The 18,738-nt window shown below is 46.7% G+C and overlaps 1 protein-coding gene across 1 annotated transcript in view; it reads left to right on the forward strand.

Moving 5' to 3' along the window:
* The window catches only part of LOC147111518 (glypican-6-like), a 1,374,066-nt gene that overhangs the window by 1,256,061 nt on the left and 99,267 nt on the right, over positions 1 to 18,738 (forward strand). Inside the window, exons 5-6 of the mRNA XM_085998560.1 lie at positions 11,313 to 11,443; positions 15,183 to 15,326. Coding sequence (XP_085854686.1) covers positions 11,313 to 11,443; positions 15,183 to 15,326 — 275 coding nt within the window. The remainder of the gene's footprint in view (positions 1 to 11,312; positions 11,444 to 15,182; positions 15,327 to 18,738) is intronic.

An 18,738-nucleotide genomic window follows, 5' to 3' on the forward strand; every position in this document is an offset into this window, starting at 1 on the left:
GTGTTTGAGGTACCAGGCTACGCAAATCTGGCCAGGATGAGTGCGTTCCTTGCATTCCGCCCAGCAATGTTCTCGCGCACTGGTGCCGCTGGTTGACGGGCCTCTGCAAGATGCGCGTTTCCGTCCTCCTCCTCCTCCTCCTCAGCATCATCCTCATCCGAGGCGGCTCTGTGAGGAGCCTCTTGGTCCTGCGGAATCGGCAAGCCACGACGCTGTGCCATGTTGTGAAGCACACAGCAAACCACAACGATTTTGGAGACCCTGGCTGCTGAGTTCTGTAGAGCGCCACCTGATCTATCGAGGCATCTGAAGTACATCTTTAGTAATCTGATAGCTTGCTCAATAATGCATCTGGTGGAAATGTGGCTGGAGTTGTAGCGCTCCTCAGCTTCGTTGGCTGGTCTCCTCACCAGCGTCATTAGCCAAGTCCGCAGGGGATATCCCTTGTCTCCAAGTAGCCATCCCTGAAGTTCGTTTGGCGGACTGAATAGCGGAGGCACAGTAGACTGGCGCTGTATGAGGGAGTCATGGCAGCTGCCAGGGTACTTGGCACAAACATGCAAAATCACCTTCTTGTGATCACACACCAGCTGAACGTTAGTGGAAGGGAGTGGAAGCCCTTGCGGTTGACAAAAACTCCTGGATTGCGATGGGGTGCCCTAAGGGCCACATGTGTGCAGTCAATGACGCCCTGCACCCTTGGAAAGTCTGCCAGCTGAGCTAATCCACGCGCTCGCGCCCTCACACTTGCGCGATCCCGGGTGAAATGGATGTGATTGTGTGCGAGGGCAAAGAGGGCATCGGTGACCTGTTTGATGCAAGTGTGTGCGGCCGCCTGGGAGATGCCGCTGATGTCTGCTGCTGATCCCTGGAAGGATACTGAGGCATAAAAGTTGAGTGCGGTGGTGACTTTGATGGCCACTGGTAATGCTTGTCCACCTGGTCCTCTGGGCAGCAGGTCTTGCTGCAGCATTGCGCAGATGTCAGTCACTACCTCTCGTGAAAGTTGGAGCCGCCTCTGGCACTGCTGCTCAGTCATGTTGAGGTAGCTGACCCTGTGTCTGTAGACCCTGTTTGGGGGGTATCTCCTGCGCCGACGGCCTTCCATGCGCTGGCCCCTTCTGGCCTGTGCTGCCCCAGGTGGCTGAGCCGCAGCCTGTTGCTCCTGCTGGTGCTGCTGTTGCTGGTGCTGCTGTTGCTGGTGCTGCTGTTGTTGCTGGATCTGCTGCAGCCTCCTCTGCTGTTGGAGATCCTCTAATGCCAAGAAGGGTAGGAGCAAAAGGCCTCCCATGCTTCTGGCAGATGCCTCTGTTGAGGAAGCGCTGAGTTAGGGTGCTGAGAGGGGCTTCCCAGGAGCTCACGCTGGAGAAGTGTGTGAGGCTCCAACCTTCCACAGCTGTGCCTAAGCCTTCAACAAGTTGCCCCAAGCCTGGAGCAACAAGGTCCTGCAGCCTACAAATGCTGGCTGATTTAATCTCTTCATTCCTGATTGACCTGCAGCTGAAAGTAAGCAAGCCGACATTGTTCACGCCAGGTTTCATCAGCGGTGTTCCCACCAGGCGTGGTTTATGTGGGGAAAGGCTGAAAATTGTAAGGGCCCCTTAAAATTGGATTACAGATGCCAATTATTGCTCATTAGGCTCCCGACGACCAGTCCCGCCTGCTGCAGGTGGGACTGATTCGGGTCGCGTTGAAACAACGGGGCGAAAGTCGGACGGGGCGGGGAATCGGGCGGGGGGGGGTCGCGACCCCCTATTTGTGCAATTTTCAACCCCCGCCCGCCTGAAACCCCGACTGACGGCTCCAGGAAAATCGGGGCCTTTGTATCTGTCTTCAAAAACGAGAGGGATGATGCAGACATTGTAGTTGAGGAGGAGTGTGAAATATTAGATGAGATTGTGGCAGAGCCACTAAGGGACTCCGATCAGTTGTATATAATTCCCTTTAATAATGGCCCTGAAATTAGGATCAGGAGCTTGCCGCGCGTGCAAGCCCCCGATCTGCACTCACCCTGCGCGCCGACATCTGAAGCCCGGGCCTGCCCGCATTTCCTGTCACAGGCCCGGTTCAGATGTCGGCGCGCAGTGCTTACCTGATCCAGCGGCGTAGTTAGTGCGATGTGCCAGCTAGGATCAGGTGAGCACTGTGCAGCCAATCAGGGGAGGGGAAACTCATTCATGAGTTTGACAGTAAGAGCTGTCAAACTCATGAAAAGTATGGGCTGCCAAAACACTACTTTAACTTTAAATAAAATTTTAAAAAACATCCCACTGATTATATATTAACTATAAATAAGTTAAAAAAAATGTTTTAAACAATTAATCAATTTTTTGTAAAAAATAAATTTTTAAAAAATAGGGTCTAAAACTAAACTTACCTTACTGTAAATTCTTTAAAAATAACAAACCTGTGGAAAAAAAATTCTACATTGTACTAAAAGCCCACTTACCTGTAAAACTAAGTACTTACGTCTGGTTTTTTCACGCGTAAAAACCGGAGGCCTTTACACTCGGGCAACTCTGAAAAAAAAAAGGAATTTCACTGCGCACGCGCTGCCTGTGCAGTCGCGCGCATACTGCCTCTTAACCCCTTGGGTCAGAGGACAGGAAATGCCGGTTTTCAGTGCATGCGCTGTGCATGCTGAAAACCGGCAATTCCTCCGGGCACACGCGTGAGTACCCCATCCTTACTCATGCGTTGTGCCCGGAATTACTGGGCCAATATGTTAGCTACAGCCTGAGTCTGTATCTTTGTTTTCACTGTTTACATGTGCAGAGCGCGATCACTTTAATAGCACGGGTAAACGCGATGACGTCACGCCGTTCATCACGTGATCCCCCACCGGCGGGAAAAACATGATGACATCATGACGTCAGCCACGGGACCACCCAAGCAGTCCTCATGGAGCCTCCGAACTGACTAGACCTATATTCGATGTTCTCCTGTAGTTATCTGTTAAACTCTGTTAGTTTTCATTAAACCTCGTTTATTTGATCGCCTGAGTGGATCTCAGTCTTTTGGATAGGAACTAGACATGCCGACATTGGTGACCCCGACTTTTGCGAACGGTTTTCGCAGAAGTTACTGAACATGGAATCGAACACCGTTGCTTTGAAGCTACCACAGTTCTGGGAGCAACAGCCAGCCGCGTGGTTCATCCAGGCTGAAGCCCAGTTCGCCATCAGGAACATCGCTGCGGATCAGACCCGTTACTATTACGTGGTCTCCGCCATCGACAGCGCCACAGCCTCGCGGATTGTCAGCCTGCTTGGTAATCCACCAGAAGATCGCAAGTATGAAACGATAAAGGCGCGGTTGTTACAGGCCTTTGGGCTCACGAAGTCGGAGCGCGCCCGCTGGCTGCTCGCTATGCCCGGCCTCGGGGACTCCAAGCCGTCCGAGCTCATGAGCCAAATGCTCACGCTCCTGGGTTCCGAACCGGAATGCTTCCTCTTCAGGGAGCTATTCCTCAGCCAGCTACCGGAGCAAGTTCAGGCTGCCCTAGCCAGGTCGGAAGTCACAGACTGCGCAGAGCTGGCTGCCGAAGCGGACAAGATCTTAGTGGTGACACAGCAGTACTGCGCTGCCAAGAGGCGCCCATCCCCCACAGACGCTGCTCCAGCCCCTCAACCTGCGGGGTTGTGCTTCTACCACGCCCGTTGTGGCATGAAAGCAAGATGCTGCCGCCCTCCCTGCAGCTTTTCGCTCAAAAAAAACCAGGAGCCACCCTGTCGAAAGAGGACCAGTTATAACGAGCGCCTCGCGGCTGCGATGGCAATCGGTAATTTGGGGAAACTCCTCTTCATCACCGACTCCCTATCTGGTCGACGTTTCCTCTGCGACACCGGGGCGCAGTGCAGCATCCTACCCACGTCAAATCTTGATCTACAAGCCGGGGGGCACGGCCCCTCCCTCCAGGCGGCTAATGGTGGGGCCATTCGGACCTTCGGAAGCCGGCGGGTCCAGGTGTGCTTCGGCGGCCAGTGGTTTTACTGGGATTTCATCATGGCCAAAGTCTCTCAAGCCATCCTCGGGGCGGATTTTTTGTGCGCCAACAGCCTCCTGGTGGATGTACGGCACCGCCGGATGATCAATGCGGCCACCTTTCACTCCATCCCATGCCACCGCGGTAACACCGTGTCGCGCACTGACTCCTGTGCGTTCCCACCTCCGGATGACTTCACTCGCCTCCTCGGAGATTTCTCAGACCTGACCAGACCCACTTTCTCTTCCACGGCCACAAAACATGGTGTCGAACATTACATCACCACTACAGGCTCCCCGGTCTACGCACGGGCCCGGCGCCTCGAACCTGGCAAGCTCGCGGCTGTGAAAGCGGAGTTCGACACGATGGAGTGGCTAGGGATTATTCGCCGGTCGAATAGTCCCTGGTCTTCGCCTCTCCACATTGTTCCGAAACCTGGCGGCGGATGGCGGCCTTGCGGCGACTACCGACGCCTGAACGACGCCACGACTCCTGATCGGTACCCGATCCCTCATATTCAGGATTTCTCGGCCCATTTGGCGGGAAATACCATTTTTTCAAAAGTTGATCTTGTCCGTGGATACCACCAGGTCCCCGTACACCCGCAAGACGTCCCGAAAATTGCAGTCATCACCCCATTCGGCCTGTTTGAATTTCTGCGGATGCCGTTTGGATTGAAGAACGCTGCACAGGCTTTCCAGCGCTTAATGGACTCCGTGCTTCGGGACCTCAAGTTTCTATTCGTCTACCTCGACGACACTCTCATCGCCAGCCCTAATAAAGAGGAGCACATCTGCCAGTCAACACGGCTTGATCATCAACCCGGCCAAGTGCCAGTTCGGCCTGCAGCAGATTGATTTCTTAGGCCATCGCATCACATCGGACGGCGCAATTCCCCTGCAAACGAAGGTGGAGGCAGTTATTTCATTCCTGCGCCCGCAGACCGTCAAGGCCCTGCAGGAGTTCCTAGGGATGGTAAATTTTTATCACCAGTTCATCCCTAATGCAGCTCTGCTCATGCAGCCCCTGTACGAGGCCCTCAAGGGCAAGTCCGGCAAGGATCCGATTAGCTGGACGGTCGACATGGACCAGGCGTTCGTCGACACAAAAGGCGTCTTAGCCAACGCAACCATGCTGGCGCACCCGCTGCCAGGTGCCACCATCGCCCTTACCACCGATGCGTCGGACTACGCCATCGGCGCAGTGCAGGAACAGTGGGTGCATGGGACGTGGCAACTGCTGGCGTTTTTCAGCCGTCAACTACGGCGAAACGAACGGAAGTACAGCACGTTCGACCGGGAGTTGCTGGCCCTTTTTCTGTCCATCCGCCATTTCCGGTTCTTGCTAGAGGGACATCCGTTTATCTCAGAATTCACCACTGACATTCAGCATGTGTCCGGTAAGGACAACCTGGTGGCGGATTGCCTCTCCCGCACGACCGTTCATGCAGTCCAGCTTGGCATCGACTATGCCCTCATGGCTGCGGATCAAGCCTCGGATCCAGAAGTCCAATCTTACAGAACCAACCCCTCTAGCCTCCAAGCGGCCGACGTCAAGTTCCACGCCGCGGGCACTACGCTACTCTGTGACGTCTCCGCAGGAGATCCTCGCCCTATCGTGCCGGTCGCCTGGCACCGAAAAGTTTTTGACGCCATACACGGGTTGTCGCACCCTGGCATGAAGGCCTCACAACGGCTGATGTCGTTCAAATTCGTGTGGCGGGGCATGCACATGGATGTTCGCGATTGGGCCAACACCTGCGTGGTCTGCCAAAAGGCCAAGGTGCAGCGTCACGTCAAGGCTCCATTGGCCACTTTCGCTGTTCCGGAACGTAGGTTTGATCATGTGCATGTGGACCTGGTGGGGCCACTTCCGCCTTCGCACGGGTTTACTCATCTTCTTGCAATGGTGGACTGCACCACTCGATGGCCGGAGGCGGTTCCTTTGTCATCCACCACTTCCGCAGACGTCGCCAGGGCATTCATCTCCTCTTGGGTTGCCCGTTTTGGGGTACCGGCGGACATCTCGTCTGATCGTGGGTCGCAGTTTTCTTCTGAGCTCTGGAACGCTGTGACTCAGGGGCTCGGCATCAAGCTACATCGCACTACTGCCTACCATCCACAGGCGAACGGTCTGTGTGAATGATTCCACAGGTCGCTCAAAGCCGCACTGCGAGCCAGCGTTCAAGGCGCGGGCTGGGTAGATAGGCTTCCATGGGTCCTTTTGGGTCTTCGTACGGCGCCTAAAGAAGATCTTCAATCGTGCTCGGCGGAGCTTGTATATGGCCAGCCGCTACGTGTACCAGGAGATTTCCTTCCGACTCCAACAGAGCCATGGTCCGCATCCAACAGAGCCATGGTCCGCATCCCAACAGCTCATCAGCCATCAGGAGGCGGCCAGAAGTTTTGCTCCAGTGCCTACATCACATCACGGCTTGCAGAGCTCCCACGTCCCAGCTGAGCTGAAGAACGCCGACTATGTGTTTATCCGCCACGACACGCATCGGGATCCGCTTAAACCCCCTTACACTGGTCCTTTCCGCGTGATAGAGCCGGGAGACAAAACTTTTTCGGTCGATATCGGTGGTAAACCGGACCACATTTCGGTTGACCGGTTGAAGCCGGCTCACTTGGACCTTGACTGCCCAGTCGAGATCGCACAACCGCCGAAACGTGGCCGACCGCCCACAGTCGCCATGCCAGATCAAACGCAACCACCTGCCAGCTCGCCCACCGTCCATCAGCTTCCACTTCCACTTCAAGGCTACAGAAGTTGATCTGACAGGCTTGTCAGGCCTCCTCGCCGTTTTACTTTTGCTATTAAAGACAATTCTGGGGGGGCGCATGTGGCGGAGCCACTAAGGGACTCCGATCAGTTGTATATAATTCCCTTTAATAATATGTTAGCTACAGCCTGAGTCTGTATCTTTGTTTTCACTGTTTACATGTACAGAGCACGATCACTTTACTAGCGTGGGTAAACGCGATGACGTCACGCCGTTCATCACGTGATCCCCCACCGGCGGGAAAAACGTCATGACGTCATGACGTCAGCCATGGGACCGCCCAAGCAGTCCTCGTGGAGCCTCTGAACTAACTAGACCTATATTCGATGTTCTCCTGTAGTTATCTGTTAAACTCTGTTAGTTTTCATTAAACCTCGTTTATTTGATCGCCTGAGTGGATCTCAGTCTTTTGGATAGGAACTAGACATTCCTACAAGATAAACATAGTGAGAGAGGAAATATTAAGGGGTTTAATCTTCTTTGAAAGAAGTTAACTCACCAGGCCTGGATGAAATTTATCCCAGGCTGTTAAGAGAAGCAAGAGAAGAAATAACGAAGGTTCTGACCATCGTTTTCCAATGCTCTCCAGCTACAGATGTGGTGCCGGAGAACTGCTAACGTTGTACCGTTGTTTAAAAAGGGAGTAAGAGATTGACTGAGTAAACCAGTTAGCCTAACGTCAGTTGTGGGCAAATTATTGGAAAAAATTCTGAGGGACACTATGAATCGTCATTTAGAAAGGCATGGATTAATCAAGGACAGTCAGCATGAATTTGTTAAGGGGAGGTCATGTCTGACTAACTTGATTGAAATTTTTGAGGAGGCAACAAGGAGGGTCGATGAGGGTAGGGCATTTGATGTAGTCTACATGGATTTTAGCAAGGCTTTTAACAAGGTCCCACGTGACAGACTGGTCAGAAAAGCAAAAGCCCATGGGATCCAAGGGAAAGTGGCAAGTTGGATCCAAAATTGGCTCAATAGCAGGAAGCAAAGGGTAATGGTTGACAAATGTTTTTGTGACTGGAAGGCTGTTTCCAGTGGGGTTCCGAAGGGCTCAGTACTAGGTCCCTTGCTTTTTGTGGTATACAACAATGTATACCACAAATGATTATGAAGTTTGCAGGTGATACAAAAATTGGCTGTGTGGCTGATAGTGAGAAAGAAAGCTGTAGGCTTCAGGAAGATTATCAATGGACTGGTCAGGTGGGCAGAAAAGTGGCAAATAGAATTCAATCTGAAGAAGTGTGAGGTAATGCATTTGGGGAGGGCTAATAAGGCAAGGGAATACACAATAAATGATAGGATACTGAGAAGCGCAGAGGAACAGAGAGACCTTGTCATGCATGTCCACATATCCCTGAAGGTAGCAGGACAGGTAGATAAGGTGGTTAAGAAGGCATATGGGATACTTTGCATATAATATAAGAACAGTGAGGTTATGCTTGAATTGTATAAAACACTAGTTAAGCCACAGCTAGAGTACTGCGTACAGTTCTGGTCACCACATTACAGGAAAGATGTGATTGCACTAGAGAGGGTACAGAGGAGATTTACAAGGATGTTGCCGGGGCTGGAGAATTTTAGCTATGATGAAGGATTGGATGAGCTGGGGTAGTTTTCTTTGGAACAGAGGAAGCTGATGGGAGACTTAATTGGGGTGTATAAAATTATGAGGGACCAAGATAGAGTGGATAGGAAGGACCTATTTCCCTTAGCAGAGAGGTCAATAACCAGGGGGCATAGATTTAAAGTAATTGGTAGAAGGTTTAGAGGGGAGTTGAGGAGAGCTTTTTTCACCCAGAGGGTGGTGGGGGGTCTGAAACTCACTGCCTGAAAGGGTGTTAGAGGCAGAAACCCTCATCGGATTTAAAAAGTACTTGGATATGCACTTGAGGTGCCGTAACCTACAAGGCTATGGACCAAGAGCTGGAAAGTGGGATTAGGCTAGAAAGCTCTTTTTCAGCCGGCACAGACATGATGGGCCGAATGGCCTCTTTCTGTGCTGTAAATTTCTATGATTCAAAGCACAAGTCTTATTGGGTTTTGTTTTCTGTGACTAATAGATCAGTTTCAGAATCTTGCAGGATTTCCGTTCCCATGCCACGGACACCATCCCTCTCCCAGCATCTGTCTGAGGCTGAACCAGACTGTTCGCAACCTTGTGTCATATTTGACCCTGAAATGAGTTCTGACCACATATCCGTGGCATAACAAAGACCGCCTATTTCTGCCTCCGTAGCATTGTCCATCTCCACCCCTGCCTCAGCTCATCTGCTGCTGAAACTCTCATCCATGTCTTTGTTACCTCTAGACTTGACTATTCTAATGAACTCCTGGCTGGCCTCCCACAATCTACCCTACATAAACTTGAGGTCATCTGTAAGCCTTTCTCTTACTACTGTTCAGACCTCGAGAATTATGAATAAGTGTAACAATGACAGATAAGAATGTGATCAATAAAATTGGTCTTTATTCACACAACAGTTCAAAATTCAAGTGTACATAGAAGGATTCTCTCTCAATGAATAAGCTTCCAATTTACCGTACCCCAGCAACTTATCCCAAGTCAACCATACATGAAAGTACCCTTTAACAATACCTAAGCTCTATGTCCAACTTTTATACATACTCCTTTATCTCTGGGTGATCAGTTCAGAAAAGTCATAAGTCGCAAACATAGACTGGCCAGCTTTCTTTGTTCATCTGTTCTTCTTTCAGAATTTCCTGCTTCTGGGCCACTTCTTTTATAGGGCCTTTCTGCTGGCCCCACTCGTATATCACCATCTGCCCTCCCTCTGATAGGTCAGTTTCACTCCAAACATTCCCTGATTGGAGTTCCTTCTGCATGACACATTCATGTTCCTGTGATGTGTGTGGGGGCGGGACTTCCTCTTCAGCCTGTGTCTCTCCTTCCTGTCCATGTGGTCTTACAAACAAAGGACCATGCTGACCACCAGGCAAAGAACCCCCTGCTGACTTCCGCCATTTTGTGTCTTCACAAACAAAGAACACATGCTGACTACCTACATTTTGAGTCCGTCCATAACCACTTCACAATTCGTTCTGAATTTCGATCTCCACACGGTAGCAGCGGTTTTATTACATTTTTCAGAATCTTACACATCCAAAACTCAGCTGCCCGTGTGCTAACTCGCACCAAGTTACGTTCACCCTGTGCTCACTGACCTACATTGCCTCCCGGTTAAGCAACGCCTCGATTTCAAAATTCTCATCCTTGTTTTCAAATCCCTCCATCGCCTAGTCCCTCCCTATCTCTGTAATCTCCTCCAGCCCCACAACCCCCCGAGATATCTGCACTCTTTTAATTCTGCCCTCCTGAGCATCCCTGATTATAATCACTCAACCATTGGTTGCCTAGGCCCTAAGCTCTGGAATTACATGCCTAAACCGCTCCGCCTCGCTACCTCTCTTTCCTCCTTTAAGACGCTCCTTAAAACCTACCTCTTTGACCAAGCTAATTTTTCCTTATGTGGCTCGGTGTCAAATTTTTGTCTTATAATACTCCTGTGAAGTGCCTTGGGACGTTTTATTACGTTAATATGTAAATACAAGTTGTTGTTTTTGTTTTAAATAAGGATTTGTGTTGTAATATTTTAAAAATGCAGAGAAGAATGTGGTGATGAGAGATTTGCAAGTTTCAGATAAAAGAGAAAGATGTACAATCTACAATGACTTTGTTGTGCAAAAAATTAAAAGTGATGCTTTAGTCATACTTATTTCCATTTAACTACTTGGCTTTTTTATGAAAGTTTCTCTTGATGGTACATTATACAGGCATCATCGGACATATAATGGTCTGTTGTTCCGACTGTCCGCTTCATAAAATACAAGCTACGTGATACGAGTGCTACCATTATCCAGTAAATATTTCTATTTGTAACATTTGGCTTGCTGTTATTTTTTCCTGACTGGTAAATTATACAATAGGTAGACTAGGCTCGGAATATGCACTGCCTTTGATGTACCATTTCATAATACAAATGAAAGCGAAGAAAATTGGATCATGTGCCAGTGGCAAACATAGATTTCTGATTGTAACCATGATCCTGACACATGCAGCATTAGTGTTCCCCCCTAGTTCTCATTTGTATGCTGGAATACACACATAGCATTATTGCCTCTTCTGCTCCCTGGATTTGGTAGAAAATCGAAGCAGTGCTACGTGAGTCTGGAGTTGTTTTGCTGCTTATGTGCAAAGAGGTTTCGTACAAATATAAATCTGACTGTGGAGAATTATTCCCAGTGCATGATAGAAAATAAGAAAGTTCCACTCTGTTAACCTCTTTTCCCCAGGAAAAAAATTAACTCAGTTTGACATGGCAATTGTATCACAGAATCAAATACCATTCAATTTTTCCCATTTTGCTCCGTGCCCTGCCTTCCAATCTCAGTCCTAAACTTCAATAGTCAGCACTGAGCTATGTACACACCTGACAAGTCCACTTCTGTGGCTCATTTTTTGTGAGGTTTCAGCATTGTTAATCTTGACCCTCCATGTGACACTTTCTTTTTATTTGACAGATGCTATGCTCTTGGTAGCGGAAAGGTTGGAAGGGCCTTTCAACATTGAAGCGGTCATGGATCCAATTGATGTAAAGATTTCTGAAGCCATCATGAACATGCAGGAGAACAGCATGCACGTGTCAGCTAAGGTAAACTCCCTGAAGTTGCTTTGTGTATTAATATTCTTTGAGGATTGCCTTTCTGTCATCTTTGCATTTGTGAAAGGGTCGCAGTGGAAGTCCCAACTTAAACAAAGCTGCAGCACCTCTTTTGGCTATTAATTCTTCACAAACTCTACTCCAAAATGCACCAGTCTGCATTGAAGAGTCACTTCAATGTAATTCGATTATGCCAGAAAATGTCCGGTGTGGGCTGAGGTTAATGGCCGCCCGCAAAAAGAGCGCAGCAGCTCCGGTATTTTGGTGCTGCCTGCTGATTTACATGAGCAGAGTGGAGAACCTCTTGTGTAACGCGCTCTTTCCAGCGCTAACCTCAGTACCGCACCAACCTTTCTAGATAGGCACTGCTCAAGCGTTTCCTGCTGGGACAACAATACCAGCTCCCCCCACCCCCCACTGTATTATGGGTTAGAACAAAGGTTCATATCCGAATTTCATATCATGACAACTTCATAGGCCATTAGGGAAGTGCTGAGTAAAGAGAGAATCCCCAATTAAAGGGAGGAGAAATTAAATTAAAGTGTCCCTTCAGCCGCAGCTTGCAACCCTCTTCAAAGGCAGTAATATTGACAAAGGCCCTGAACATATCACCTATCTGCCTTTAGGAAACAAAATATGACCAGGGACACAAATCAGAAGAGAAAATAACAGAGAAATGTGTTTTTTTTAATGTAATTGGTGATGCTCTGAATATTTAGTCTGTGCAGTGCTGTCTACATGTTTAGTTACAGTGAAACCTGTCCTTCAGATTCCCTTGATTAAATTCAACTCTAATCCTTTAGGCTTTTCTGACAAGACAACTATAATAGTATTTACAAGTAATACTGGGAAGAAATTCCAAATATCAAGAAACAAAATGAAAACAAGTAGTCAACGTCTGTCTGACTTTTTGTTATCTTTCAGCAATACATCTTTAAGCAGATGTAGCTAGCTAACGAACTAAACGCTTTTTTGACAATAGCACTGTGCAAACAGTTTCTTTCTCCTACTGGTAAAGCTGTCTTCTTTATCCTGAAGGAGAATTGCAGCAGCTGAACGAGTGTCACCAATCTGGCTATTTCCTATCCACCTCAAGCCCATCACATCTTATATGTACTGCAATTGGAGTGATTTGCGAATGAGTTACCACCTCCACATTACTAAAGAACTGATCAAAGGAAACGTTTTTCTAAAGTTTGAGGAAAGGAGAGTACAGTCATGCTGTATATATGCAATATAACAGGACTAGACAGACTAGATGCAGGAAGGATGTTCCCGATGGTGGGGGAGTCCAGAACCAGGGGCCACAGTCTAAGGATAAGTGGTAAGCCATTTAGGACAGAGATGAAGAGGAATTTCTTCACCCAGAGAGTGGTGAACCTGTGGAATTCTCTGCCACAGAAGGCAGTTGAGGCCAATTCATTAAATATATTCAGGAAGGAGTTAGATATATTTCTTAAGGCTAAAGGGATCAAGGAATATGGGGAGAAAGCAGGGACAGGGTACTGAGTTTGGATGATCAGCCATGATCTCATTAAATGGCAGAACAGGGTCGAGGGGCCGAATGGCCTACTCCTGCGCCTATCTTCTATGTTTCTATATATGGGTGTGTGGCTCATGGCTGGTACATGCAAATTTGAAAAAAAAATGACTTAATAAAAACTTTTATAAAAAGGTTTTACTTGGACCAGATGCTCACATCATTAAGCAACAAATTGAAGCTTCTCAGCAGCTTGCAAGTAGTTCAGCACATTAAACTTTCAATTGCAGCTGTGTCTTTCCCTTTTGTTTTGCTGCCTCTGGCCCTTTGTATCTTCTTTCCTACCTCACTGACTAGTTCCTCAGCTATAATCAAAGATGTATTCTATTCCTTTTTGGGATTTGTTTGCTCTGATTAAAAGGTAGAGTTGTGAAAGTGTCTTGAAAGGCATTTTATCTTGTGTATAACTGGAAGGGTCTGTGATTACAAGTTCATTGACAGGATTAAATTGTCACATTTTTACTGAAATTCTGTTCACACCTCTATTTTAACTAAAATTGAGTGTGATTAAATATTAAAAATGTTTTTGCTGCAGTAGTTATAGTGTCAGCTGCAGCAAAACCTTTCTCAATGGCCAACTTGACTGTGATATGGCAGTGTTTTGGAACAGGTTTCCTCGGAACAGAAGTTTCTGGAAACTGCCCATTGAGGCAGTAAATTGCCTTTAAAGTTTAGTGACTGGATTTGGTGAATGAATTTACATGAGTTCTGAATAGGTTCTAGTTATCAAGCTGAGTAACTGGGAAAGCATTTACCTGGCACTGTACTTGTCTGAATTATTCCTTGTAATTTTTGCGTCAGGAGGTATTCCTCCACAGTGGTGCTTTATTTAATGCATTAGTCCACAAACACACTAAGCTACTGTTTATTTAATGGACAGTTTTCTTCCCATGCCGAAGAAGTCTGATTCACTGGTTTTAATGAACTGTAGAAACTGAATACAAATACTAAAATATTTTTTTCATTAAGAGTTGGTTCCTGATTTTGGCTGCATTGCTGTGAGAAAGTGCAGGACGGAAGCTCAACTCTTAATCCTAGGGAAAGGGAAAAGTCGGAGTGAAAGTCATCGCTAAGCTCCTGTCATGAGCCTCCTTAAGCTCAGTGGCATTGAGTAGAGGCCCAGTGACAGGTCTCCCACTCACTTTTGCACTGCAATGGTATGTGACTCGGAGAGTCTAGGGAAAAAGGGGAAGAGAAATAACTTAAATAAGAAGGATGTGTACCTCAAAACATATATATATTTTACCTTAACCAGCCCTGCTCATCTTTACCTGCTCTCAATGTCAGAAACAAATATCAGGCCTTTTGCAGATGAGTACAGAATACCCAACTCATCTATTGTAAATTTATCTATTAAAAAAAAATCACAATTTAAACCAATCAGTTCAGTTGTACATCACACCTACTTTAGATGGGTTTAAAAAAAAAGAAATGGTAGTGACACCGCCAAACAGCCAACCATCTGGCAAAAGACTGCCTTCGCACCTTTTTGCAGCCATTTTCGCTAACAACTTAGTTGTGGGTGCAAAGCCAAGTATTTGGTGGCCTGGCAGTGATGGTCAGTCGCCTGTCAATCTTGTAGTAGGTAAATATATCCAGCTCACCTATTGATGATGCTCACCATTGAAATCTAGTTCCTATGGTGGCTGCTCGTGGAACTTCAGAGAATTCAAATTTGGAGCTTTGAAACTAGATTCCAAAGTCAGCATTTTATCTGAAGATTTGATAGGACAATGACTTTATGACGAGATCTTTTTCCATGGATCCCAACTATGAACACGCATGAGGAGAAATTGCTTCAATCAAAGTGTGAATCTTTGGAATTCTCTACCCCAGAGGGCAGTGGATGCTCAGTTGCTGAGCATATTCATGACAGAGATCGATAGATTTTTGAACTCTAAGGGAATCAAGGGCTATGGGGATCAAGTGGAATTGAGAAAAGTGGAGTTGAGGTCAAAGATCAGCCATGATCTTATTGAATGACAGAGAGGCTTGAAGGGCCATATGGCCTACTCCTGCTCCTACTTCTGATGTTCTTATAAAATCATTTACTTTTCAGTGTATTCTTAATGAAAAAGGAAGCTGGTCACTAAAACTAGCTCACTGACCAGAATATTGAGATTCTGCTATAGAAAAAGGATGAACGAAGATAAGCAATTTGAAACATTTCTATTTGTTTAATTATTGTAGGTTTTTCAAGGATGTGGCCAGCCTAAACCAATGCCAGCTGGGCGTTTGACACGCTCCATTTCAGATAGTTTTAACATAAGGTTCAGGTCCTACAGCCCTGAGGAGCGTCCAACTACAGCAGCTGGCACGAGTCTGGACAGACTGGTGAGTATTCACAAGCCTTTACTGACTGCTTCTTCTATATCTGCCTGCATTAGGTGAATTGAACAAATGATTAATGTATCTCTCCCAAAATGTGCACTAAAAGAATCATCAGCTGCAGTCAAGGAAAACTAGATGTGGTTTTGCCACAGTTTTTTTATGCCAGTCACTTGTGGGCTTTGAAGCTTAAAGATTTCCTCCTCAAAGCTTGTGCTTCCATTCACTCCCAACGTTTCCACCCGTTCCATTTAAGCCGCTACTGCAGGCTCGTCAAAATTAGCCACCCTATGAGGAACATGTTTTGTGCTGGCATTTCATCGTATTAAGGTAAATGCGTTCCGGCCACAAAAATGGCATGGGCCCCATGCTGACTTCTTCGGATAGGTGCTTGTCTACGCCCAAAATGAAAATCACCCCCACTGTCTGCAATTACTATGAAAAACCCTCTGTGATAAGGAACACTGTCCCCGAGAAAAGGGACTGATATTTTTGCTGTTGTGGGAAAAATGTCACCCTGCAGAACATGTTTCTTTATCACCAATGTGCTTTCCCTAGCAACAGCTAAAAGTACTGTAAGTATACCTGTTGTTAACTACAATGTAAAATATCTTGTTTGAAGAACCTAAGGGGTAAAAATTGGGTAGCGCCCCGAAAGCGTTCGCACCTGCGGCCGATTTTTCGAGGTAGCGCAGCAGTATTGCAGGCCTTCCTCCCCTTATTAAAGGGGAGGGGCCTAGCGCAGCATGTCCCAGTGCCCAGCTGGGCCATCAGGGATCGGGAGTGCTGACAAACGAGCCCGTTACTCAAGAGGAGTGCTGGGCTCACGGAGAGCAGCTGGCACCCCACGGGGGGGCTTCACAGGGGCCGGGGACAGCAACGGGGGCAGGTGCTGGCAGGCGGCCAGCAACAAAATTGGCCGCCCGCCATCTCCCCTTTAATTAGTGCCGCCCCGGCCGCAGGTAGGCCCCCTGACCCCGGCGGACATAGCGTCCGGCGGTAAGTCGGGGGGGGCGCCACCCAATGTTACAGCCGCTGAATTTCATGGGAGGCGTTTGTGGTGCTACGCCCAGGCGCTAGTAGATTTGCGTCCCGTTTGCACCCTAACCCTAACCCTAACCCTCTTAGGGAGGCGCAAATCAACTGAATTTAGCCCCCTAAAGGTTTATAGTCTAGAAATGACTGTTGGTGATATCAGCATACTCATGCTTAACAAATTCATGACGTTCCTCTGTTCATTATTTTTATACCGGCATTAACTCATTCATTTTAATTAAGTTAACACCACTGATAAAATAACAAAGAGGAATGTGATGTAAATGCATTAAACATGTCCCATAATATCACCAACATATTAATCAAATTGGCAGCTGAAAGAGTCAGTCCCTGTGACAGTTTAGTTGCCACAAATGATATGCATTACCTTCACTACTTGTTATTGATGCTTGACTTTTGTTTAAGAATTATGTAAACTAATTTAAGATAAACTGTTAGTTGTACTGCAGGAAGCATATGCCACATTTTCTGGGCTCATGAGAACTACTTTGTGATGTTACTGTGGGAAAATCCAGTGAGATCTTGAGAAGAGCTGAATCTGGCTAAATTTGTGAAAATGAGTTTTGTGTTCATTGCGCATGCAAAGTGATAATAAAATGTTAAAAGGGTTCTTGGTTTAAAGGATAAGAAACTCATTGACTGCATTATTTTCTGATAATAAACTGGGGAATACCTTTTGATAAATTTGAAGTGATTACATGATGATTGTCGGTATATCTGTAGATACCCTCGTGATTTCAGATGTTTATTATGGATTGCTTGGGCTTTGCTCCGTGGTTTATCCAAGTCCATTGATAAGATTATTGCTTCATAGTCACACTTGAGTAGTCATAATACTTATATTATGTCTTGGAAAAAAGGACCTATTTTCTTACATTGTATAATATCATAGTGCTCATTATGGATATTCATGGAGCCTCCTCCTCCCGTTAGTTGTTTAATGGTCCACCACCATTCACGAGTGGATGTGGCAGGACTGCAGAGCTTTGATCTGATCCGTTGATTGTGGGATCGCTTCGCCCTGCCTATAGCATGCTGCTTCCGCTTTTTAGCTTGCATGTAGTCCTGTATTGCAGCTTCCCCAGGTTGGCACTTCATCCCCCTATTGGTCGCCATCAATTCACGTCTTCCTGGCCACCATCAGACAACTGAAAAGGCCACTTGCCAGCCAGCAACCAAGAATGGGCAAGGCGGAAAAGTGGTGCAGAAGAATAATATTTATATGCTTCAAAGACACAACAGAAACTTAATAATATAACAATGTCTAACACACCCACGAGCATACCATTCTGCAACCACAAATCTTTACTCTTCCTTTTCCCAGCGCTTCTCCATAGTGCAACCCCTGTGGCTTCAGCAGAGGTAGAGTCAGGCTGCTCAGATACCTGCTCTGATTATTGAGTTGCTCTTGGCCATAAAATGCAAATAGTATTCAGAATTTTATGTATGGGGACTTTGAACATAAGAGCAAAGAAGTGATATCAAATTTGTACAGGGCATTGGTCAGGTCACAGTTAATATATTGCATGCAGTACCAGACACCCAGAATAGGAAGGATAATAAAATCACGTAAAAGCTACAGTGAATATCCACAAGAATAATACCAAAGGTTATAGTTATGAAGAAAGGCTCAAAAAATTGGCACTGTTTGCTCTGGAACAGAAAGGGTTACAGGGAATCTAATAAAGGTACTCAAACTTCTGAAAGTTATGAGAGGGTAAATAATGAAATATTGTTCCAATTGGTTGGCAAGTCAGTAACAAAGGGATATAGACTCAGGATTATCACTAGGAAGGAATTAAATTACATTTTTCACAACAGATATCATGGAACTCTGTACCACAAATGGCTATTGAGGCAAATATTGTAACACCATTTAACATGGAATTGGATAAGTATTTGAAAAGAAAGAATATAAATGGATGCAGAAAAATGGCAGGAAAATGGGATTAGAACTTATCATACAAAAATGACGGACACTGGCCCATCTAGCCTATCCCATATAATTGTGATGTCAAGTGCATCATAATACAAACACTCCCCACCCACCCAGAGAGACAAAAACCTGAGCCAATTAGGGATAACATCTGGAAATTCCCCTCCAACCACTTTAGGCTATCAAAACTAGTTCAGGAGATCACAAGACCCTAATTTAAATTTCAGGATAACTACCTCTTGTACAATGTGATCTCTGCCCTGGACAGAAACAGGTCCAGCTCTCTATTGAATGAATACAGAGAATCAGCATTCACCGCATGAACTGGCAACCTGTTTCACAGGTCCACTATTCTCTGGGAAAAGAAGAACCGCCCAACATCCAACCTAGTTGTGCCCTCAAATAACTTGTAAACATGACCCTTGG

This window comes from Somniosus microcephalus, chromosome 10 (assembly GCF_052327205.1).
Source record: "Somniosus microcephalus isolate GS21.2 chromosome 10, FLI_Smic_1.0, whole genome shotgun sequence".
Taxonomy (NCBI): Eukaryota; Metazoa; Chordata; class Chondrichthyes; order Squaliformes; family Somniosidae; genus Somniosus; species Somniosus microcephalus.